Source organism: Phodopus roborovskii, unplaced genomic scaffold, assembly GCF_943737965.1.
Source record: "Phodopus roborovskii unplaced genomic scaffold, PHOROB, whole genome shotgun sequence".
Taxonomy (NCBI): domain Eukaryota; kingdom Metazoa; phylum Chordata; class Mammalia; order Rodentia; family Cricetidae; genus Phodopus; species Phodopus roborovskii.
Genome location: NW_026126418.1, coordinates 71241762 through 71263875, shown reverse-complemented (window position 1 = coordinate 71263875; position 22114 = coordinate 71241762). Strand labels below are relative to the sequence as shown.

Below are 22114 nucleotides of genomic sequence, written 5' to 3'. Positions count from 1 at the left end.
TAATTAGAATACAAAAAGGCTTAAAGGCATTCACCAGGGAAGTTGAATATGCTGCAGAGCTCCCAGCTTGTAGTCTGGGTAGGGCATGGTTGGAGTGGACCCTGTAGGCAGCAGAACAGAAAGCCTAATGCTTAGGTATCTGTTGCCAAACATATTTGGTCAGAATCCTTGGCCTTACAGCTTAACTGTATGGCAGCATTGGGTGAGTCTGCGCCTCAATTCTTCTATCTATAAAATGGGAATAGTGACAGTCTGGCCCTCTCTGGATACTAGAAGGCTTTATTGAGAGGTGTGTGAGGTATCCAAAGTATTCCGTCTGGAGGCCATGGAGATGGCTCAGTGGGTAAAAGTACTTGCAAAACAAGCTGAGGACCTGAGATCAGTCCCTAGAACCTACATGAAGGAGAGAGAGTGGGTAAAAGTACTTGCAAAACAAGCTGAGGACCTGAGATCAGTCCCTAGAACCTACATGAAGGTGAGAGGGAAGAATTGACTCCCCAGAGCTGTCCCCTGATCTGGCTCATGCATGCCTCCACAGATACCACACATACACCACACTAAGTTGGTTGCCTGTGATCCACCTATGACCAGAAATCAGTAAGGGGAAGTGTCACTATTACCCAAGAGTAAACTTGTCTCAGAAAAAACTCCAGGCAAGATAGGAAGAAGATAGGTTGTACTTGGAAGCAGGAGTGACCTTTCATCTCCTAGCTTCACTCAGAGGAAAACCCAAGAGGCGGAGAGCTGAATGCATGCAGTGTCTCCTATTTGGACTAGGAAGAACTGAAGGCAGCCATAGGTCAGCTTGTGTGCATAGAAACCTGGCCCCACCCTGCCTCTGCTGCCTAGAGGAGAGAGCTGCTCGCTAGAAGGATGAAGCTAACAGCCCTTACAAGCCAGACCTGGCCAAACCTGTATCCCTCTCTTCTGGTACAGAGTCCAGATCCACAGAGGCTGGGAAGTTCTGGAGAATTCTTAACAGTTCACTGTACGTATGAGTGCAGGCTGTCTAGTTCCATCCTGAGTCTCAGTGTCTCCCTGGGTTTGCACAGAACTTGGTAGATATTGACTAAACAAATGAACAGTTACCATCATTGAGAAGATAACACCAGGATTCCCAAGGCCTTCACCCCAGGGCAAGGGGAGTGAGACAAGGCCAGAAGCCAGCTGAACTCTCTTCCTGGGAATCACTGCCAAGCCCTTTCTCTCAGAGCACTGAGCCATTCCTCTGGGGCCAATGAAAAGTGACAAGCCCAATTTTCCCTCTCCTCTCTGTGTCAAAGGTGGGCCAATGTTGGAGAAAGGGCACTAGCTTGCTCACCAACTTCCTGCCTAGCTTTGCAAAGCATTCTGCTGGGCTTTCTGTTTGGTAGAGGACTACTTCCAGGCTACAGGCTGCCAAGGCCAGCCAGGTGACTTGATAATTGAGGGCATAGAACTTTGCTGAGCTTCACTTAAGTAGGGAGGGAAGGAGGCATTCAGAATCCTCCCTGGCTGGAGGATCACAGATTTGGGGCTATCTTGAGAGCTACAAAATCCAAGTTCTAGAAGTTCAGGGTCAGCTTGGGCTACATGGAATGCTAGCTTTTCTGTCTTGTTTTTGCCTTCGCTAGTCTGAAATTTGCTAATAGGCTATCCTACAACTCCCTCCCCCCTGCTCTGCCTCTCCTCTAGGATCAAAGGCATTTGCTGTGACACCCTTCCCAAAATACTTCTTTTAAAAGGTTGACAAGATAGCTCAGTGGATAGTTCTTTGTTAGAACAGGAAAGATGGTTTGGCTGCCGATACACCATTTCCAGAACCTAGTTACAGGGGCATTGACACCCTCTCCTAGACGCCAAGCACACATGTGATGCACAGGCATACGAGCAGGCAAAACACTCATCCAGGTTCAATTCCCAGCAGACACATGACAGCACACAATCAGCAACTCCAGTTCTAGGGAATCTGACTCCCTCTTGTGGCCTTCACAGGCCCTGCACACAAGCAGTACACAGACAAAAACAAACAAAACACTCATATACATGAACTATACTTTAAGTCATTTTTATTCGGTGCTTTACACTGACTTCCATCCAAGAACAAAATTAGAACTCAACCAGAATCCTTTTACTGCTGAGAGGTCACTTCAGAAGGCTGGGTTAGGACAGAAAGGTGACAGAGGGGCAACATTGTGTAGGGAGCTCTTCTCCCAGCCTGGGCTGCTGCCTGCCACTTGTGCTTCTTGGCTCCCTGTCTACTGGACCAAGGGTCACAGACACCATCAGAAAGAAAGCCCATACAGAAAGATGTGCCCTTGGGTTGCAGCCAGTGGCCCTGGTGTTGACAGCTTCGCTCCTCCATGGCGGACCAGCCCAGTTCTGCCAGGGCCTTTAGATATACAGTGGGGGGAAAGGCAGCTCAGTTGTAGGCTGGAGCCTGCAGAGTGCAAGAGGTGGCCTTAGCGATCACTGGCCTAGGCTTGAGGTCTTCTCAGGAAGTTCTCTGAGGCATGTACCAACCCTGCTACCTACCAATTCTCTGGGCTCCAGACAGTGCCCTCCGCGGCCTCCATGAGGTGGAAAGTATAGGCCTGGCGTGAGTGGTCGGAGAGGTTCTGCTCACTCTTATGCACCACTTGTCCATGGATCAGGACCAGACCCCCTTGGGGAGTACCACCCTGTTACCAGCAAGTCGCCAACAACACCACAGCACAGTCTTGCTCTTCCCAAGGCAGTAGGGGAACACAGCCCTCCTCTGTCAAAAAGGGAAGTATCCCCACCCTCCAGGATGAGGCCATGCCCTAGACAGAGGGTCCTCTGGGATTGAGTCTTTTCCACTGTGACCTGCCCGGGAAGCCTTAAGGGCTTCCCTAGGCCAGACACGCCTTTAACCCCAGTACTTGGGAGGCAGAGGCAGGCCTGTCTTGGTGAGTTCAAAGCCAGCTTGGTCTGCAAGGCAAGTTCCAAGACAGCTAGGGGTACACTGAGAAACCCTGTCTTGAAAAAAACAAGATAATAATAAGGGCCTTCCCTTCCCCAGACAGGAGAATCAGTCAGCGGGGACCTGGTGACACTGACTTGAAACCCAGTATCCTCTTTCCATAAGGAAAAGCAGGTATCACCTGTCAGCACATACCGAGCAACTGTGCATCTCACACAGTCCCTGTAAACTTCCTGCAGTCATTGCTTTCCACTTGGGAAAACTGATGCTCTGGGTTTAGAAGGGTCTGGGGCTTTAGTGTGAACTCAAAAGCCTGCTGGAAGCATACTGTTTGCTGACACCCAAGCCCAAAACCAGCACCCCATCTCCCATTCTGCAATGACTTCATAGCCCTTAGGTGACAGACACCATGGAGCCCTTTGGATGCCAGGGGTAGAACAAACACGGACCTCTAGGCATGGCCACCTACCTCTCCGCACTGGCAAAGGCACAAAGAGGTTGTTATCCCAGGCTGGCTCTGACCCAAGGAAGCTGGTGGCAGGCCTGGAACCTGCAGGGGCTCTAATCATTCTTCTTGACACCCCACCTATAGGCAAACATGGAGCCTTTAGTCTCTCTTTTTCATATGTCCCTCTCCCTGGGAAGGCTGGGCAGAGATAGATAGGATCCTCACTAGTATGGGAACCAGGGATGAACCAGAGGCAGCCGTTCTCCAGCATGGCGTCTTCCATCGCAATCCACACGCCCAGCACTCGGCCCAGGGGCTCCGTATACAGAAAGGTAGCATCTTGATGAGGGAAGACTGTAATAGACCACCCTGGGGTGAATACAGGCCCTTGGCTAGGTCCACCTCACCTTGGCCAGGTTCTCATTCCATAATCTTCCCAGGGTCACCGGTGAAGAGTCTTACCATTGCCTGGCCTACAAGCTCTGGGCAACATCCCTGAAAGTTTCTCTAGAGTGGTTCCAACTACAGCCTACCTCAAAGGCCTGCTACAGGCTTCTGTAGTATGACCTAGTAAAATTGCCTAGTACAGGAGAACTAGAGAGATGGATCTATGGTTAACAGCACTCCAGGGGTCCTTTAGTTCAATTCCTAGCACTCACATGGTAGCTTACAACCATATAAAATGGGATCCATTACCCTCTTCTGGCATGCAGACATACATGCAGACAGAACACTCATATATAAAACATAAAATAGCTATTGTTTAATCCTAGCCACATCACTGAAGCCATCATACTTAACCAGGGCAAGTAGATTTGAACCACCAAATGGTCCACCAATAGCATAAGCTAGAAGTATAAGCAGAGCAAGGTACTGATTATGAATGTCCAAGCCACTACATTTCTTTGTTGTGTTTTGTTTTAGGACATGGTCCAGCTATGTAGCCTGGTATTCATAATTCTCCTGTCTCCCCAGTAGCTGGAACTAGAGGATTGTGCTGAAGCACAGCCTCCTGTTTTATTAGTCAGGAGACACAGTCCCAGCCCATTTGCATCCACTTTTTGAAGCCTCCCCATGTTGATGCCAGGCACACCCAGGATGGAGAAGCCACTAGACAGAAGAGCTTTGTATACAGTGTCAAAGTAACAGGGTTCCAGTCTGACCTTCATCCTCCTTGGTTAACTGTGCATTCTAAGCACCCAACTTTGAGAGGGGCATTGAAATCCCCAATGTTATCCAGAGGAAGTGCCCAATCAAGGGGGCTTCAAAGTCTTTGAGAGGAAAATATGACCAAGGTAGCTGGATGAGCTGGACTTGGGCAGAGCAGGTACAGGGAGATGGGAGGGGCTATGTGGGAGGAGGAGGCTGGCCACAAGGAGTCAGATTTGGGCTCCCACAAAGGAAAGAGCTGCATGAGAGGGGGTCCAGCAGGAGTCTTTGGTAGCAGAGGTGAATAGAATGCCACCCACACACCCACCATAGAGTGGTGTGTGCAAATCGAATAAGACCAGAGAATAGGGTAATCAAAAATAGAGATTTGTGAGCTAGAGAGATAGCTTATTAGTTAAGAGCACTCACTGCTCCTTCAGAGGACCTGGGTTCAATTCCCAAAACACATATAGTGGTACACAACCATCTATAACTCCAATTTCAGGGATGCAACACCCTCTTCTGGCCTTCATGTGATGCTCAGACAAAATACCCATACATACAAATAAAAAGTAACTCCTGGGTGGTGGTAGTGGTGCACACCTTTAATCCCAGCACTGGAAAGGCAGAGGCAGGTGCACAGTTGTGAGTTTGAGGCCAGCAAAGACAACTAGAGCTGTTGCACACAGAAAATATGTCCCTCCAAAAATCAAACAAAAAATCCCCCCAAAACAACAACAAGAAAAAGTAACACTTTTGTTTGTTTTGCAATACAAAGTGTCTTTGTATAGCCCTGGTTGTCCTGGAACTTCTCTGTAGACCAGACTGGCCTCAAACTCAGTGATTCACCTGCCTCTGCCTCCCAAGTACTGGGATTAAAGGCATTCACCACCACCGCCCAGCATAAATTTAATTCAACCTTGTAGGTTCATGCTGACTTAAGACCTTAGAGAAGGTGCTAGAGAGTTGGCTCAGTGGTTAAGAGCACTGGCTGCTCTTTCAGAGGATCCAAGTTCAATTCCCAGTACCCACATAGCAGTTCACAACTGTCTGAAACTCCAGTTCCAGGGGAATCAGAGCTCACAACTCTCTATAACTCCAGGGAGTACACAGACAAACATAAAAATAAATAATTAAAAAAGAGAAAGAAAACCAACTTTTTAAGCCAGACATAGTGGTGCATGACATAGGGTGCATAATCCCACACTGGAAAAGCAAGCATGGGTGGATCTCTGTGAGCTGTGGAACTACAGAGTTCCAAGACAGCCAGGGCTTTATATTAAGCCCCTGTTCCCTGTTTTGAACAAAAACAACAAAAAATGGCATGGACCACATGGAAATATTTCTTCATGATAAAGTGTTGTGACATTGCAGACCACACTTATCCAGCACCTTTTAACTTTCACTTTTAATGATTCTCACTATTAATGCCTTTCTCTTTGGTAAATTTTGGTTTCTCAAGACAGGGTTTCTCTGTATTGCTTTGGAGGTTGTCCTGGAACTAGCTTTGTAGACCAGGCTGGCCTCGAACTCACAGAGATCCACATGCCTCTGCCTGATCCTGAGTGCTGGGATCAAAGGCGTGTGCCACCAACGCCTGGGTAAAATAATTCATTTGAAAAAAAAAAAAAAAAAATCCCTGCTACCTCGAAACCAGAAGTCCCATTGTGCCTGCCTAATTACATGGAGAATGGCAAAGTTAGATATTCCCTAGGCACACTTGACCCCCAAGGATGAAATGCCTACAATCTAGAAGCAGAATCAGAGTTAAGTTAATAAATATATAGAAATCAGAATGGTATGGTATAATAGTCAAAGAGTAAGACATCAGGACCTTCCCTTTTGGGAATGTTATGAGGGAACAGGCCCATGCAAGCTCAGTGCTTATCCTCAGAATTGCTCCTAAACTGCTGTATAGTATCTGGTCCCCAGGAATACTTTTTCCAAGGTCAGGCATTTAGATAAGGGCCCGCATCTCCTGGGGGCTTGAGGAAAGTTCCTACTTGCTTAAGCAGTCATTCTCCTTATCTCTGGCAACAGGAACTTGTAGCCCTTCCTTCCATTAATTTATGACTGATGCCTGTTGTCAAGGTCAATGCTAGATTCCTCAATTCCTGGTCCCAAGCCACACCCTACCTAACATGCCCCCTTTTCTCCCATATAATCCATAATTATAGAGTATAAAATGTGTATTCTTTTTTTTAATAACTGGTGCTGGCAGCCATCCCATTTCACCCTCAGGTCCTGTCCATTTCCTCTCCTGCCACCAACTCCACACTCTTTGGGACCTGAACCTCTGCCAAAGCTAGTCCTTGAAATCTTAGGGAGTAGGACCAAGGGTTCTGCTCTCAACCAGCTAAGATTGCTGTTGGAATTGGGACCACTGTACTAAGGACTCTAGGGACCCTTCCCACAGCAAACCAGTCTCAACTCACCTTCGCCGCCAAAGTGAGGTTGCTGCAAGAGAGGGTAAGAAGCTGGTAAGGAAAGAGGAGAGCATAGTGGGATTTGACCTGAGTCTTATAGGTCCTGCAACCCTGCATTAGCACCCACCTACTGAGCACCTGCAGTACACTCAGTCTAGGAGACTTACAAAGAGAAACCACCCCACCCAACAGGAGTCTACACTGAGGCAGCATGTACCCACCCTGCAAGTCCACAAAACAGAACCCAGTGATGGGATGGCGAGAACAGGCTTGGACCCTTTGTGAGGGGGGGCTCTTTTCCCAGGGAATTTAGATAGTTTCTTAGAGAAGGTCATGTTGAGCTGGCCCTTAAGAGCTGAGAGCAGAGCATTCAATAGAACAAGGACACTGGGTTCTCACTTCCTTCTCCTAACAGGTTCTTTTGTTTGTTTGTTTTGTTGGTTTTTCAAGACAGGGTTTCTCTTTAGCTTTGGAGCCTATCCTGGAACTCTGGAGACCAGGCTGGCCTAGAACTCATAGCGATCCACCTGTTTCTGCCTCCCGAGTGCTGAAACTAAATGTGTGCACCACCACCAGTTGGCTCTAACAGGTTTTAATTGAACATCTATGTAGTGCCAAGCCCCTTAGTTGGAGGTTGGCTCTATGTTCCTTCCCAGCAACCTAACCACAGTTCCAGCAGTTCTTGGCTTAGTGTAAGATAATGCTATGTATGAACAGTCTGTCCTCTTACAGAGGGTAAACTGAAGTGTGGAGAAGCTGCAGAACTTACCTTAAAGATATACATACTCTGCACCACCACTGGCAGCTGGAGGCCCAAACTTCTGACCAAAGCCTGGAAGATGAAAGATACACTGCTGGCCTGTACACACACATACACACACACACCACTGGTGCATTCAAACATACACAATGCCAGCCTGTTCATACACAAGCTGCCAGCATGTTCTCACACACACACACACACACACACACACACACTCTGCCGGCATGTTCACACACATCTGTTCTTTACACCCTCCCTCCTTTACCTTCAGCCCCGACTCACCTGCACCTTGGGAGAATGCGTCACACTCCTGAAGACAGGGTCATGGGCATGCAGAGCTATGGATCAGAGATGGGTTCATGGGCTAGCCTGGGCCCCTGTGTATCCCTCCCACACCCTAGACACCAGACTCAGGTCTCACTTTGAAATTTTCACCTATTCTAAACTTTATGTTTGTTTATAACTAAGCAAAGGGCCACAGACCCTACTCTGACCAGAGCCTTATTCCTTTTTTGTTTTGCTTTTGCAATAGGGTCTCATGTGTCCCAGGATAGCCTGGACTTACTATGAACCTGAAGATGACCTTCAATTTTCCATCCTCCTGCCTCCACCTCTGGTATGCCTGCATTAAAGGCACAGGCCACCATGTCTGGTTTATACATTTGGAAATAGTAATGAAACAAGGTATTATGGTGCAAGCCTGTAATCCCTGCACTCACTCCAGAGGCTGAGGCAGAAGGTTCCTGAGTCCCAGGCCAGGATGGTCTACAGAGTGACTTCCAGGACAGGCTCCAATGCTACACAGAGACACCCTGTCTCAAAAAACAAAACAAAACAACAACAACAGAAAAAAAAAAGGAAAAACAAAAGTGGGCCAATGAGATAGCTCAGTGGATCAATGTACTTACTACTAAAGCCTGACAACTCAAGTTCATGGTAGAGGGAAAGAAATGACTCCTCAGACCTACACACATTCTCCATGGCATACTCAGTGCAGTTACATGCCCACTCTCTCTCTCTCTCTCACACACACACACACACACACACAGTAAGTAAATGTTCAATTAAAGAGTCTAAAAATAAGTTGTCTCATGACATCTTGAAAAAAAGGCAAGAGTTTGCACACTTGATTTGGAGGTCTCAGAATAAGGACTGGGATGTCACAGCAGGTAACCCTTAAGGAAACTCCAGGAAGTAGCTGGAGCTAGAACCCCCATGCCCAGAGATCATACCCAGACCGGGCAGTAGAGAGTGGATGAGCCTGCACTGCCCTTCTTGGGGCCACACAAGTGGAGCCCTTTCCCAGTGCAGGGCTGGGGGTGCCAAGTGACCAACATCTAAGGGTGAAGAGGATACAGGGACAAGAGCCTGTGGCCAGACAGACAACTGCCATCTTTTTGTGGGGTGGGGGAGTTCCATACAAAGTTTTTCTGTGCAGCCCTGGCTGTCCTGGACTCATTCTGTAGATCAGGCCTGGCCTCGAACTCAGAGATCCACCTGCCTCTTCCTCCTCGGTGCTGGGATTAAAGGGTGCATCACCACTGCCATGTGGGCAACTACCATCTAATGGTGGGCTTTGGTCCTGTCCTAATTAAACTCTTTAGATCTCGATGCCCTATTTTCTCTTCTGTACACCCAGACTCCTGCTCACCATGGCCAATTTTGTTGATAGATTTCTCTGGAGGGACCAAGAAATTTCCTGTGATACAAAAGAAAAAAAAAAAAAAAACAGACAAAGGCAGAAGAGCTAGAGCCCAGCTCCCCTAGGTGGTCGCTCTCTGCTCCCTCCCAGCCCCACCCACCCTCATGTCCCCAGAGCCTGCTCCAAACCTTTCTTGTCAAAAACACCTTTCTCAAAGAAGAATCGAATCTTGTCACCACTGCTCAAGAAATAGTCTGTGTTGCCCTGTGGAGGGGACAGAAGAGAGACTAGAGAATGGTTGGGGACAAAGCTGGGTGTGACAAGGTAAGGAGTGGATTCAGGTGCTGCCCATCCCACAGAACTAGAGATGCCCTCCAGGTAAACACAATGGACTAAAACTCCAGGTGCCTGAAGCTACAAATTGAGATTTCCTGGACATTTCTTGTTACAAATGATCCTTAATTTACCATGGAGCTTTGACCAGGTAAGTCTGCATAAGTTGACAGTCTTATTCATCAAAAAGCCACACACACACAGATATGGGGGCAAAGGGCAAAGGACAACCTTAGGTGCCATTCTTTCAGAGCCATCCACCTTGTTTTCATTAAGACAATGTCTTTCACTTGCCTAGAATTCCATAAGTAGGCTCGGCTAGCTGGCCAGTGCTGTGGAATAATCCTTCTATGCACTGTGTAAATTATACTGTGATTGGTTTAATAAAGAAGCTGACTGGCCCATTGCTCGACAGGATAAGGTTAGGTGGGAAAACCAGACTAAGGACACTAGGAGGGAGTAGGGAAGAGTCAGGGGAGTTGCAATCCAGACACAGAGGAAGCAGTACATGTAGAAAATGAGGTCACAAGCTATGAGTCACATGGTAGAACTTGAATAAGAAATATGGGTTAATTTAAAATGTAAGAGTGAGCTAATAACCAGCCTGAGATATCTATTGAACATTTATAATTAATAATAAGTATCTGTATGATTATTTGGGAGGGGACTACTAAGGCAGAGAAAAACTCCATCTACAGGCCAGCAAGTCCTAAGGATCCACCTGTCCCCATCTCTCCAGTAATACGTTTTCTGTACCCTGATAATAGGTTTCTCCACCAACACAGTAAGCCAGATCAAGCCAAATTGAAAAACTAAAACAACAGGTTTATTTGAACAAAGCAACTCCCAGGTGAGTTCTCCAGTCCCAGATATTGAGGCAACAGAAGTCACCTGCCCAAACTAAAGCAGGGAGCCTATATAGCTTGTAGGCGAGGGGTGATGACATGTCTGCCACAGCTGGGTTTCGTGCCCAACTATGGTCAAAAGCTGAGTGCCTTAGGCTGGGACTTTGTCTTCTTCAAGGGAGAAGCTGCCCCAGCTGCTAAGAATGGAGAGCTGCGCTATTTGATGCCCTTTCTTTCTTGGAGATTCTCTAATTCTCTGACAGGATGGGGCTTGAGAAAGAGGAATGGGCTTTCCTGATCATGTAGGAGTGAGCTGGAGGCTCCAGCAGAACATCCAGCACTGGTACCAGCATGCACCCCAACTCTAATGTAGGTTTTAGGGACTGAACACAAGTCCTCACCCAGTCCATCTCACCCAGTCCTCAAAACAAACAAACAAAAACCCACCTCTACTACATCTAAGCAGGGTTTCTCTGTGTGCAATCCTGGTTCTAGAACTCTCTGTACACCAGACTGGCCTTGAACTCAGAGACCAGAGTATGTCTGCCTCGAGAGTGCTGGGATTAAAGGCTGGTACCACCACCACCTGGCATCAGTTCTTACACTGTACATACAAAATCATCCTCACAAATGGACTCATGTGTTGGAGGCGCAGTCCCCAGCTGAATAGGAAGGGCACTACCTTGGCTCCTATATTACTCCATTGATGAGCTTATGGCTGGGTGGGCTTGACGGAGTCTGGACCTTGTTGGAGGAAGTAGGTCACTGGGATGAGGCTTTGAATGAAGGGCTGATGTAGTTTGAATGTATTTGACCCCCCAAAAGCTCAGAAGGAGTGACACTATTAGGAGGTGTGGCTTTGTTGGAGGAAGTGTGGTCTTGTTGGAGTAGGATGGATGACATGTGCCTTTAATCCAGACCTTGAGGCTGGAGGGCACAGCTTTGATCTGGGCCACACCTTCCAGAGGAAGAGTGTCACTGTGGGGGTAGGATTTGAGATTTCATACACTCAGAAACTATCCAGTCAGTCGACTTCCTGTAGCCTGCAAGATGTACACTACTTGGCCATTTCTACAGTACCATGTCTCCCTGCAGGCTGCCATGATGGACTGAACCTCTGGACTGTTAAGTGAGCCCCCTCAATTAAATGTTCTTTCTATAAGAGTTGCTGTGGTTATGGTATCTCCTCACAGCAATAGTAAAGCCTGACTAAGTCAGGTACATCTTGCCACAAACCCTTCTTCTGTACTCTGTACTCTCTCTACTTTCCAGCTGCCTCGAGGTGAGCAGTTCTGCTCTGTCATGACCTCCCTGCCAGGAAGTCAAATGGCCATGAGCTGAACCATGTGAGCCCAATAAATCTATCCTCCTGATTGCCAGGTTTTGTCACAGTAACAAGAAGGCACTGTCACGCCTGCCCACTTGAACAGCTTTTCCTAGCCTTAAACCTCCTAAGAAAACTCACACTGACAGGTGGTTGAGCCTATTTTGTATGTTCAGTATCTTATATGACCTATGGAGTCCTGAGTTTAAAGTGACAGAATGATTGTGGAAGGCAGATCTCTATGAGTTCAAGGCCAGCCTGGGCTACATAGCCAATTCCAGAACAGACAAGGCTGTAGAGTAAGACCATATCTCAAAACAAACGAGCAAAGCCAGGTGGTTGTGACACACATATTTAATCCTAGCACTCAGGAGGCAGAGGCAGGTGAATCTCTGTGAGTTAAGGCCAGCCTGGTCTTCAGAGTGAACTCCAGGACTGCCAGGGATACACAGAGAAACCCTGTCTCAAAAAAATCAACCAACCAAACAAACAAACAACCATTCTGTCTGAGGAAGGTGATGCTTCCTGCACAGTTTTGCTGAAACTATATGGCTTCTTAGGAATAAAGATGTCTCAGTGATAAGTAGCACTGGCTGCTCTTCCCAAGAACCCTTGACCAATTTCCAGCACCCACATGACAAACTCACAACTTTCTGTAATTCCAGTCTCAGGGTATTTGACCCCTTTTCTGGACTCCACCCACAATGTACACATGGTACACATACATGCATTCAAGCAAAACCCATACACATGAAATAAAGAATCTAGAGGCTGGGTAGTGGTGGCACACACCTTTAATCCTAACACTCAGGAAGCAGAGGCAGGCAGATTTCTGTGAGTTAGAGGCCAGCCTGGTCTAATTCCAGGACAGCCAGGCTACACAGACAAACCTAACTCAAAAACAAAACAAAGTATCAAGAGACAACAGTGCCTTTTGAAGCCTGTCCTGGCACTCACTCTGTAGATCAGGTTGGCCCTGAATTCACAAAGATGCACCTACCTCTGCCTCCTGAGTGCTGGAATAAAAGATGTGAGCCACTACTGCCTGGCCACAGTACCCTTTCTTTTTCTTCCTTTTTTGTTTTGTTTTGTTGTGATAGGGTTTCTCTGTGTAGCCATAGTCATCCTGGAACTTACTTTGTAGAGTAGGATGGCCTCGAACTCATAGAGATCCACCTGTCTCTGTCTCTTGAGTGTTGGAACTAAAGGCATATGCCACCATGCCAAGTTCTCTCCCTCCTTACCTCCCTTCCTCCCTCCCTCTCTCCCTCCTCCTCTCCCCTCTTTCTCTCTCCCCTAAGATTAAAAAAATATTTTATTTTATGTGTCTGTAGAGGGTACTGGATCCCCTAGAACTAGAGGTACAGACAGCTGTGAGCTGCCATGTACTAGCTAGAATTGAACCCAGGCTCCCTGGAAGAGCAGCCAGTGCTCTCAACCACTGAGCCATCTCTGCAGCCCCGCCTTTCTTCTTGCATTCTTCCTGTCTCTGCTATCTGCTGATTGTTGAAGTCAGAAGATAGTTAGGGAAGGGGACAAGATTCAGCCCCCTCACTCCTTAGAGTGTGTGTGTGTCCTTCTACTTGGAAAAAAACGAAAACAGAAAACCAAACACTGTGATGTGCTTTGGGGGGGGGGGGTGGGGAAGGCACTTGTGGATGCTGTAATTCTGTTTATGCCCACCAGATGGCAGAAGCTCATTGACATCAGTAAGAGTGAGCCCTGTTGCCAGAAATCCAGACGGAAAAGGGTTAAGAGAACTGGCTGGAAGAACCGCCTATCAGGGAAGCAGCTCGCCTTCCTAGTCTGGTTGGGGAATGACTCACCCCAGAGTGGCCCATCAGAATCTCAGGGCTCACTCTGGTCACAGAAGGTTCTTTGTGGCCAGAGAACTTGAGGAACTACAGCAGGTCAATGCCCAGCACCATGTGAGCTGGATTCAAGTCCTGGCTCTGTCAGTTACAAACTGTGTGGCTGGAGCAACCAATATTACCCAAGGAAAAGCCCTGCTTTTCCCATGTGCCAAGTCAGAACAATCCTACCACACAAATTCATAATGAATAGCCTGGTACCTGGCATGCAGATGGCTGAGCTCTGATCCCTTCTCAGAAGAAGCCTGTGGCCTGGGCTCCTCCCATCCAGGCTGCTGCTTCAGGAAGATAATGAGCTCCCATCAAAAACCAGATGCCCATCCTCATGGACCCAGGTCCCTACCTGAGTTTGAAGCTGTTCCTCTTCCTGGGTGGAAAACTCTGTCTGACAGTGCAGAGGGACGTCCATCTCCGCCACAATCTCACCAATTCTCTGTTGCATGACCACACACTCTTCTGCTGTCAAGAATCCTTCCAACAGCAGAAACCCATCCTCCTGAAACTGCGGGCAGAAATGAGACACAGGATTCCCTCTGCCCTCACCCATTCCTTATGATCCATGTTTGACCACAAACCTGGACCAAGATTAAGTGTCGTGCTGCTGCTCTGTCCCCTGTCCTGGATATGTGTGTCTGGTACTCAGTGAAGGGACACTCAATATTGGGATCTTAGAGAGGAAGGGAGTGGGGGGTTGTCTCTGCTTTTGGCCTCCAGCGGGTTTGTGACATATGGAAATACAATCTTTTTTTGCTTACATTTATGTGCAAATGTGTCAGTCTGAGTATAGAACACGTGTGTTGTGTGTGTGTGTGTGTGTGTACTTGCAGGTGTGCACGTTTATGCATGTGCAGAGAAACCAGAAAAGGACAGTAGGTGCCCCGCTCTACTACCCTTTCCATTCCTGAGGAAGGCACTCTTCCTTGAACCTGGGGTTATGTCTTCTTCATTAGACTGATAGCCTGTAAACCCTAGCATACCTATCTCCACCCGGGATGTGGGCTTAGAGGCATGTGCAGGTTAAGTGGGTGCTGAGATTCAAACCCTGGTTCTCATGATTGCACAAGAGCTCCTAACCACTGAAATACCTCTCTAGCCCCCTTCTTTTGTTTGTTTGATTGCTTGCTTGAAGATAGGGTCTCTGTGCAGCCCAGGGAGGCCTCAAACTCACAATCCTCCTGCCTTAGCCTCCTGAGTTCTGGCATTACAGGTGTGTACCACAATGTCTGGCTATTCCAATCTTGACTAAGCATGAGTGTGTATGGGGCAGTTTTAGAAGATAGACATGTGGTTTCCAACAAGCCACCCTCACACAGTTTACAGTACAGTGACAGGGACCCAAGCATCACTAATGGTAGGCAAGTAGGCAAACACACCATGCTATGTTATGTTGAATACAGGGAACAAGGGGCAGACTTTGAGAGGTGAAGTTTCAAAAAGCACAGGATATTGGAAAGCAAATAGAAAGGGAAGGGCCATTGCAGACCGAGACTAAGGGTATGCAAAGCCTCTATGCACTGGAAGAACATGAGACACTGGGGAAGGATGGAGCAGAGAGTGAGGATAGGGTGGAGGAGCCAAGGGGAAGGAGGCAGGGCCGGGCCAGATGGAGCTGGCCTTTCTCCTGAGTCTGTGTGAAGTTAGTAGGGGTGAACACAGGGGGCTCATTCTGATGTAGGCCTGTCTTTTTATTCTGGGACTGCTGGGAAACATAAAGTGTGGGCTGGGATGTCCCTCTGAAGTAGACTGCTTGCCCAACACGTACAATTCCATCCCCAGAATTGAAAAAACAAAATAAAACAAAACTAAGGGTCAGAAGCAAAGATGAGCTGGGTGTGGTGGCCCATGTCTTTTAATCCCAGTACTCTGGGGGCAGAGGCAGACTGATCTTTGCGTTTGAGGCCACCCTGCTCTACATAGTGAGTTCCAAGACAGCCAGGGCTACACAGAGAAACCATGGGGGGGGGGGATACTGACAAGGGGCTCTGTCCCTGGATATACCGTGAGATAGGACTGAGTTCCAGTGAGTATTCGGCCATGGATAAGTTTGAGAACTGGGACAACAATGATAGCTGTCATGAGAGACTAGGGTGTGTGTGCGTGCGCGTGTGTATGTGTGCGTGTATGTGTGTGTGTGTGTGTGTGCGCTGGAATCTATCAGGACCATCAGCAAGCATTCAACTACTAAGCCACAACCACAGCTCCAGGAGGAACTTTGAAATGAGGATCCAAAGGAAGATCTAAAACATTAACAGTCTTGACATATGAATTCATGGGTGGATATTTTAAAGTATGTATACTCCAACTCCTAACCCCTATATGATAGGTTTTCATAACAGACTGACCTATCTATTGGCCTGTCCCCATCTAGTTTCCCTGGCTTCATCAATAGGCCTCTCGGGGACTGGCTGGATTGACTAATCTGAATTCTGGCTTTTCTACCCCCTACCCTGAATCCCCCACACACACCCCATGCCCTACCTGGGAGGGGGGTTGTCTGTGATCTCTCTGCTTTAGGTGATATCACAGAATTTAGGGTTTATGTCCTGGGAAACTTTTCTCCTTTGTGAGATGTCAGGGGTAAGCTAAATCCAAGGGTCACTAGCGAGGTCTAGACCCTCTCTCCAGCTACAGGCCCCTACCTTTTTGAGCTGTGAGGGACTCAGGCAGGCCATGGGGACTGCTGCAGGACACTGCTAGCTCAGGTTGCTGACTCCAGGGCTGGAGAGGAGAAAGTTCAGGGAGAGACCAGTAAGGAAGCCCAGAAGGGCTTAACTCTTAACTACCCAGAAAACAGCCCACCCCACAGCTCCACCTCCCCAACAGTCCAGTCCAGTTCTGTCTGTGCCTTCCACTCAGGGCCCAGTACCGTCCCCTGCCCCTCCACCACCATTTCTGACCTGGAAAGCAGACCTGGTCTCTCTCTGTCCCAGCCCAGCTTCCAGTTAATACAGGACTAACCTTCACCTGTTTCCCTTCACGTGATCTGTGTCCTTTGACCCCTCCGGTTTCTCTGTAGATTCCACTCCTGGGTGCTTCTGGGAATTGCTACTTATTGTGGGCCAGGCAGAAGACTGCCAGAACCCTGAAGTCACTGTTAGTAAGAGGAAGGAAAAGCCTGAGAGTCCCAGTCACGGGATTTAAATCTACTGAGGCGGGGTCTGTGGGACTGAGTGGACTAAGAGGTCCTAGGAAAATAACTGTGTGCTCCAACTTTGATTTGAAGATGCTGGAAGACTGGAGGGCTGAGGGAGGGCCCACGAGGGGGTACTGGGACCTCAGAATGCTTTCTGCTCTCCAGCCTCAGACACAGGATGACTGGTATCTACAGAGGGGCTGGCAGGGAAGTCAGAACCACCTGCTGGTTCTGCAGCTGACAGGGACATTGGGCTCTAAAAAGCTGTTCACTGGCCTTCCCAGAAATGTTGCTTTGAACAGCCAAGGGACAGAGTGTCTCAGGAGAACGTGAGGGGACACTGCTCATCTGTTGAGAGCAAGAGCCTTGGCTCCAGATCAAGTGTTTTCTGGGCCACAACACTGGGAGCTACAGCTTTGTCTAGGCGGTATACGCCTCAAGAAAGCCAATGAGGGCTGTGCACACTGGCCCGAGGCTGATGGAAAATCTCTTGGGTAAGGCTGGGGAAGGCCCCAGAGACAGAACAGGGAGAGTCACAAGGAAGGGCTCGCAGAACTAGTCCTTTCTGATGCAACTGCTGAGCAAAAACAGACACCCAACCTTGTTCCAGGAACACGGAAGTGGAGAGAGCCCCTACTGCTGAGCCAGCAGTGGCCTGGGGACTTCACCAAAGGTGGGGACAGGGGCTCAGCCAGGCAAGGGGGTGGGGACCCAGCCCTTAACTTCTGCAGTTGGTGATAACAGGACCCCACTGATAAGAAGTCTGGCCTGGGCTATCACCTAGGATGTACCTCCCAACTGGCTCACCCAATGCTGACAGGGTGAGGTGGCAGGGGGAAGGGTTTTGTTTTTAAAACTATTTTTCAGTTTCTCCAAGTTTTCTAAGCTGTTTTTTAAAGTAGAGGTTAGGCCATCACTGTGGTTTCAGGTAGAGTGCAGAGGCAGGGATGGATGAGAGGGGGTGTGGGAGAGGCAGGGATGAGACGGGGTGGGATAGGGAGCCTCCATTCTAGTCATTCTGCTGGCCTTGAGGGGAGGCTGGGCTGTTTCCACATCATCCTTCCTCAGAAGCTAACTAGTTCCAGACTGCATTCTCTGGGGCTGGAGAATTCACAGGACTGAAGGGTGGTGTAGGAACCAGATCGGCCAGACCAGACAGGACTGGAGGTTCCCCACCTCAACTGATGAAAGAGGATCTTCAGTGAGTAGAGCCCACTGTGCTAGCAGCCCACAAGGGCAGAGGTAGAGGGAGTTCTGGCTCAGGTCTGAGGGGCCTGTCTCTGTGGAGCAAGGAGACAGGCTCTAGACAGTTCCAGAAGAACTGCCCAAGCAACTCAGGCCTCCTCACTATGTTCACACCTTGGCCTCTCTTCCTCACCTAAAGATTCCTGATGTAAGTTCTTATGACAGGCACATGGTCCAGAAGGAAGGAGGGAGACTATTGACTGGGCACACGCTAGGCTTGAAAACCCAAATCCATCTATTAGAAACTCAATTCTTCTTATTTTGAGTTTTTGATAAACCCTCAAAATGGCTCTCTGCTTGTTCCATAGGTCTGGCAGGCCCATACGGGTAGCCACACTTGGCCTTGTCTTCTGGCAACCTTCCTGAGTCAGCTTTCAGACCTCTGAGATGACAGTTGTGACTGGTACATCACTGATTTCAACAACCACAGGGAGGCAGAGCAGAGGAGGAAGTGTTTGGGTCCACTGTCATGAATGAAAGGGTTAATGCTTCTCCTGGGAACAGGGTAGCCCTGAAGCTCCCAACTCCAGTGATGTTAGGGAATGGCATGTACCCCTCACTAGATAGAGCATCAGATCCTGGACTTCTAGCTTCTGCTACTGTGAACCTAAGGAAGCATTCATCCATAGCTCACCCAGGAGTGAGAAACAGACCTCAGTGGATGGAAAGAACACTTGTTCACCATTTCATTAGGCTCTATTCCCAGCAATGCCTCCCGTCCTCCCGAACCCATATAACACTGTTAGGTACTACAGCCACGGAGAGTAGAAATTGGACATTATATAATCATGGCTCCTTTAAACAAGCCCACCCATGCCATTATTATTCCAATTTTACAAACAAGAGGAAAAAAAGAAAAAGAAACCAATTGGGGGAAGGCAAACAAAAAATTAAGGGATCTAAGAGACTCAGTAGAGGTGAGCTCTGAAGGCAATTCTACTTCTCAGAGCCTCTGCCCTTGACCCCAAATGGGGCTGGGAGCCAGGGAGGCCGCCCTTGGTCACTGCCAGCCTTACCTTTGCAGAGCCATGGATTCTTGGGTATTGCAGCCCTAAGCATCTTCTGAAAACAGGATGGAAATGCCCATGGCACAGATGGGGATATGGAGGCCACAGAGGGGAAAGATAGGCTTAGCTTCATGTACAAGACAACTGGGCTGGAACATGCAGTTCTGGCTACTGGCTCCCATTCCAGATGACTCCCAGCCCCAACCAATCAAAGCTCATGAGGGCCCAAACAAAAGGTGCCTGGAACAACAGAAAATGCACTGGCCACAAGATCCTTGGTCAGGAACCATGCCTGGAGCACACAGGTGCACTGCCTCAAAGGTACTCTAAGTTTCCCAGGGCAGAGAGGTGAACAGCTACCATAGGTGCTCTGTTCCTCAACAAAATAGTCAACCAAGATCAAAACACCTCAGAGGAGTGAAGGCAAAGAACCGCGCTCTATGGCATGGAGACCTCCAAAGGCAACTGTGTTATAGATTTATTTAACATTTGAACCGAGTCCATAAGTCAGACCCATGTGTAACGGATTGCTTCATGGTTGTCAGAGGCTAGTGTGCAGTATTTCCAAGGATTACATCCAACGACGCAGAAAACACAAATGGACGGAAAGACAGATGTAATTGTTAAGACAAGAGACGCTAAAACGTGCCCTAGTGTCCATGTGATTGATCTAAGGCGAGGACCCTCCTAAAGTGGGGACCCTAGTGATTGATCTAAAGCAGAGTGGCTTACTGCCACTAGGTGCTAACTTTGTTGTGTGCAAACCAGGTGCCCAGTACAGAAACTAGCCTGGAACCAAAAACTGGGAAACCTGCCCTCCCAGTGTTGATCTCTCCACGCCCAACTTGCCTCTAAATGACTGTTCTTCACGAAGGACCAAATGGTGACAGAGCCAATGTAAGCAGCAGAGGTGAGAGGGGGTATTGAGTCTGGGGGAAGCAGTTGCTCTGGGCTTCTTAACACTGTGCGTGAGGGGCATCATGGGACAGGAAGAGAGGGAAGGAGCACCGTTCATCTGGGATTAGCCAGCCCAAGTCTCCTCCCTTCTTGGCAGCTCCAGAGCTTTCCTTTTGGCTGACAGCCATGAAAAGGGTGCTTGCCAAGACCCATGGAGGAGAAAACAAAACAAAACAAAACAAAAAACCCTAAAAGCAAACAAAAATGAAAGCCCTGCCTGCCCCAGGAGGAAAGAAGAACAGACAACACTTCTGGACTAAGATCAGGACAGACTGGAAGACATGCTGGCCCACACCACAGGGACAGGAAGTTTCCTTCAATGTCCTTCAATGTCTTGCTGCTTTGCTCAAGGGGAAATACCACCCACCCTGAGACTTCAACTCACTGGCCTTTAGTGTCTTTTTTTTTTTTCCTTTTCTTTTTTTTTTTTAAATACCTAAACCATCATTTTCAAAGCTAAAAAAACAAAACATGACTTAAAAAAAATTTTTTTTAATTGTTTCAAATCTAATGTGGCAAGCCCCAGGCCTGACCCTTCTACCTGGAAGCCTGGTCTCCCACAAGTTTTGCTGCCAGAGCCTAGCCCAGGGTCAATATGGCAACCGTCCTGCGGCTGGCTCACTTTACCCAACTCTGGCTAAGTCTGGGTGGGCACTGACTGTCAGCATCACCAGAAAAGAAGGCAGTGAACACTGCCAGGCTGTTTAAACACTTCCCACAGAGATAACCCTTCTTGGGAATGTATAAGTTATCTGGAGGGAGGAGATGGGAGGTGGAGAAAAATAAATACCCAGATTTAAGTTACTGTCCCTGGGCCTCTGGTGCCAGCTCGGCCTTTGAGGCAGAGATGGCCTCCAGGGTGAAGACCCTGATTGTCCAAATACTGTACTCTGAGACTAGTCTCAGAGTTTCCAGTCTCCGGCAAGTGCCGGAGGGAGAAAAGGGGCCAGCCCTTCAGTCCTGTCTTCTGCCCAGGCCCAGCTCATGCCTGGCCCGGGCTCTGCCTGAAGGGACCCGGCTGGCTGTTCAGCAGTCCTGGGAGAGCTGGACTGCTCACTTGGAGTGAGGGCATGATGAGGGTCCTCGCTGTTCCTTCAGGCTACACGCTCAGGCCTGCTCCTTGTCAGCTCTCCAGAGTCGTTCCTTCACCTCGGGCGGCAGCGTGCTGAACAAGTCTTCCTCCACCACCAGGCCACTGCGTTTGAGCAGTGGACACTCGCCCAGCTCCACGGGTAGGCACTCCAGCCGGTTGCCCCGAAGCTCAATCTGTGTCAGGTTAGTCAGCTCACCCACTCTGGAGGGCAGTGACTGCAGTACATTGTTGCCCAGGTGCAGAGCCCGCAGCTTCCGACACTGGAAGAGTTCTGGGGGGAGCGCCTCAATCTGCAGGAGAGAGCAAAGGGCCAGGGTGAGGCATATGGATGGACAAGGTCTTTGGGCTTTCCCACACACTTCAGTTTCTCTGGAGCCTGACAATCATCAGTGTGGCCCAAATCTGGCCAAAAGCTAACCATATTGCCTTTGCACTCACTTCCTCCAGGAAGCCATCCTGACTGCCTGGGTCCTATAACATTCATTAAAGCTAATCCTTCTGTATGTCATCTGCTGGACTGTGGGCTCTAAAAGTGCAGACCTAACTCACCTCCACATGCCAGGGCCAGAGTCCCAGCTAGATCACTCTTCCTCCCAGGACATGCTTTCCTTGCCTGTCAGGTCCCGGGGTTAACAAGGGTGCAGGGTCCCAGTATCAAGCACCCGGCACTTACCGTTTGTCTATGTGGGAAGAACAGACAATATCCATGTGCAGCTTACCACAAGGTGGGCTCACTCAACACAGATACTGTTGTTTTTTTAAAACGATTTTCTTTGTGTGTGTGCGTGCGCAGGAAAAAGGACACTCGTAGGAGTCAGTTCTCTCCCACTGCGTGGGTCCCTGGGATCAAGCTCAGGTGGTCAGGTTTGAAAGCAGATGCTGTTCTGTGTTTTTTTTTTTTTTTTTTTTTTTTTTTTTCCTGTATATGGCTGTTTTGCCAGCATGTATGTCTGTA

General features: G+C 48.6%; 2 protein-coding genes across 5 annotated transcripts in view; both read right to left on the bottom strand.

The window, feature by feature from the left end:
• Positions 1 to 2031: 2031 nt before the first annotated feature.
• Positions 2032 to 16755, bottom strand: Phyhd1 (phytanoyl-CoA dioxygenase domain containing 1). The gene is made up of 12 exons (XM_051185083.1): positions 16683 to 16755; positions 16364 to 16442; positions 14068 to 14226; positions 9540 to 9615; positions 9361 to 9408; positions 7992 to 8047; positions 7716 to 7778; positions 6956 to 6977; positions 3597 to 3725; positions 3393 to 3509; positions 2515 to 2644; positions 2032 to 2419 (listed from the first exon to the last, which is right to left on the bottom strand). Exons 2-12 carry the CDS (start codon positions 16394 to 16396, stop codon positions 2374 to 2376), a joined length of 879 nt encoding a protein of 292 aa, XP_051041040.1. The 5' UTR covers positions 16397 to 16442; positions 16683 to 16755; the 3' UTR covers positions 2032 to 2373.
• Positions 16756 to 19572: 2817 nt separating this feature from the next.
• Lrrc8a (leucine rich repeat containing 8 VRAC subunit A) overlaps positions 19573 to 22114 on the bottom strand; it is a 28671-nt gene continuing 26129 nt past the window's right edge. For all 4 annotated transcript variants that reach the window (XM_051185079.1, XM_051185081.1, XM_051185082.1 and 1 more), the window contains one exon: positions 19573 to 21449. In XM_051185079.1, the coding sequence (XP_051041036.1) occupies positions 21174 to 21449 (276 nt within the window). In that variant the 3' untranslated portion in view covers positions 19573 to 21173. The remainder of the gene's footprint in view (positions 21450 to 22114) is intronic.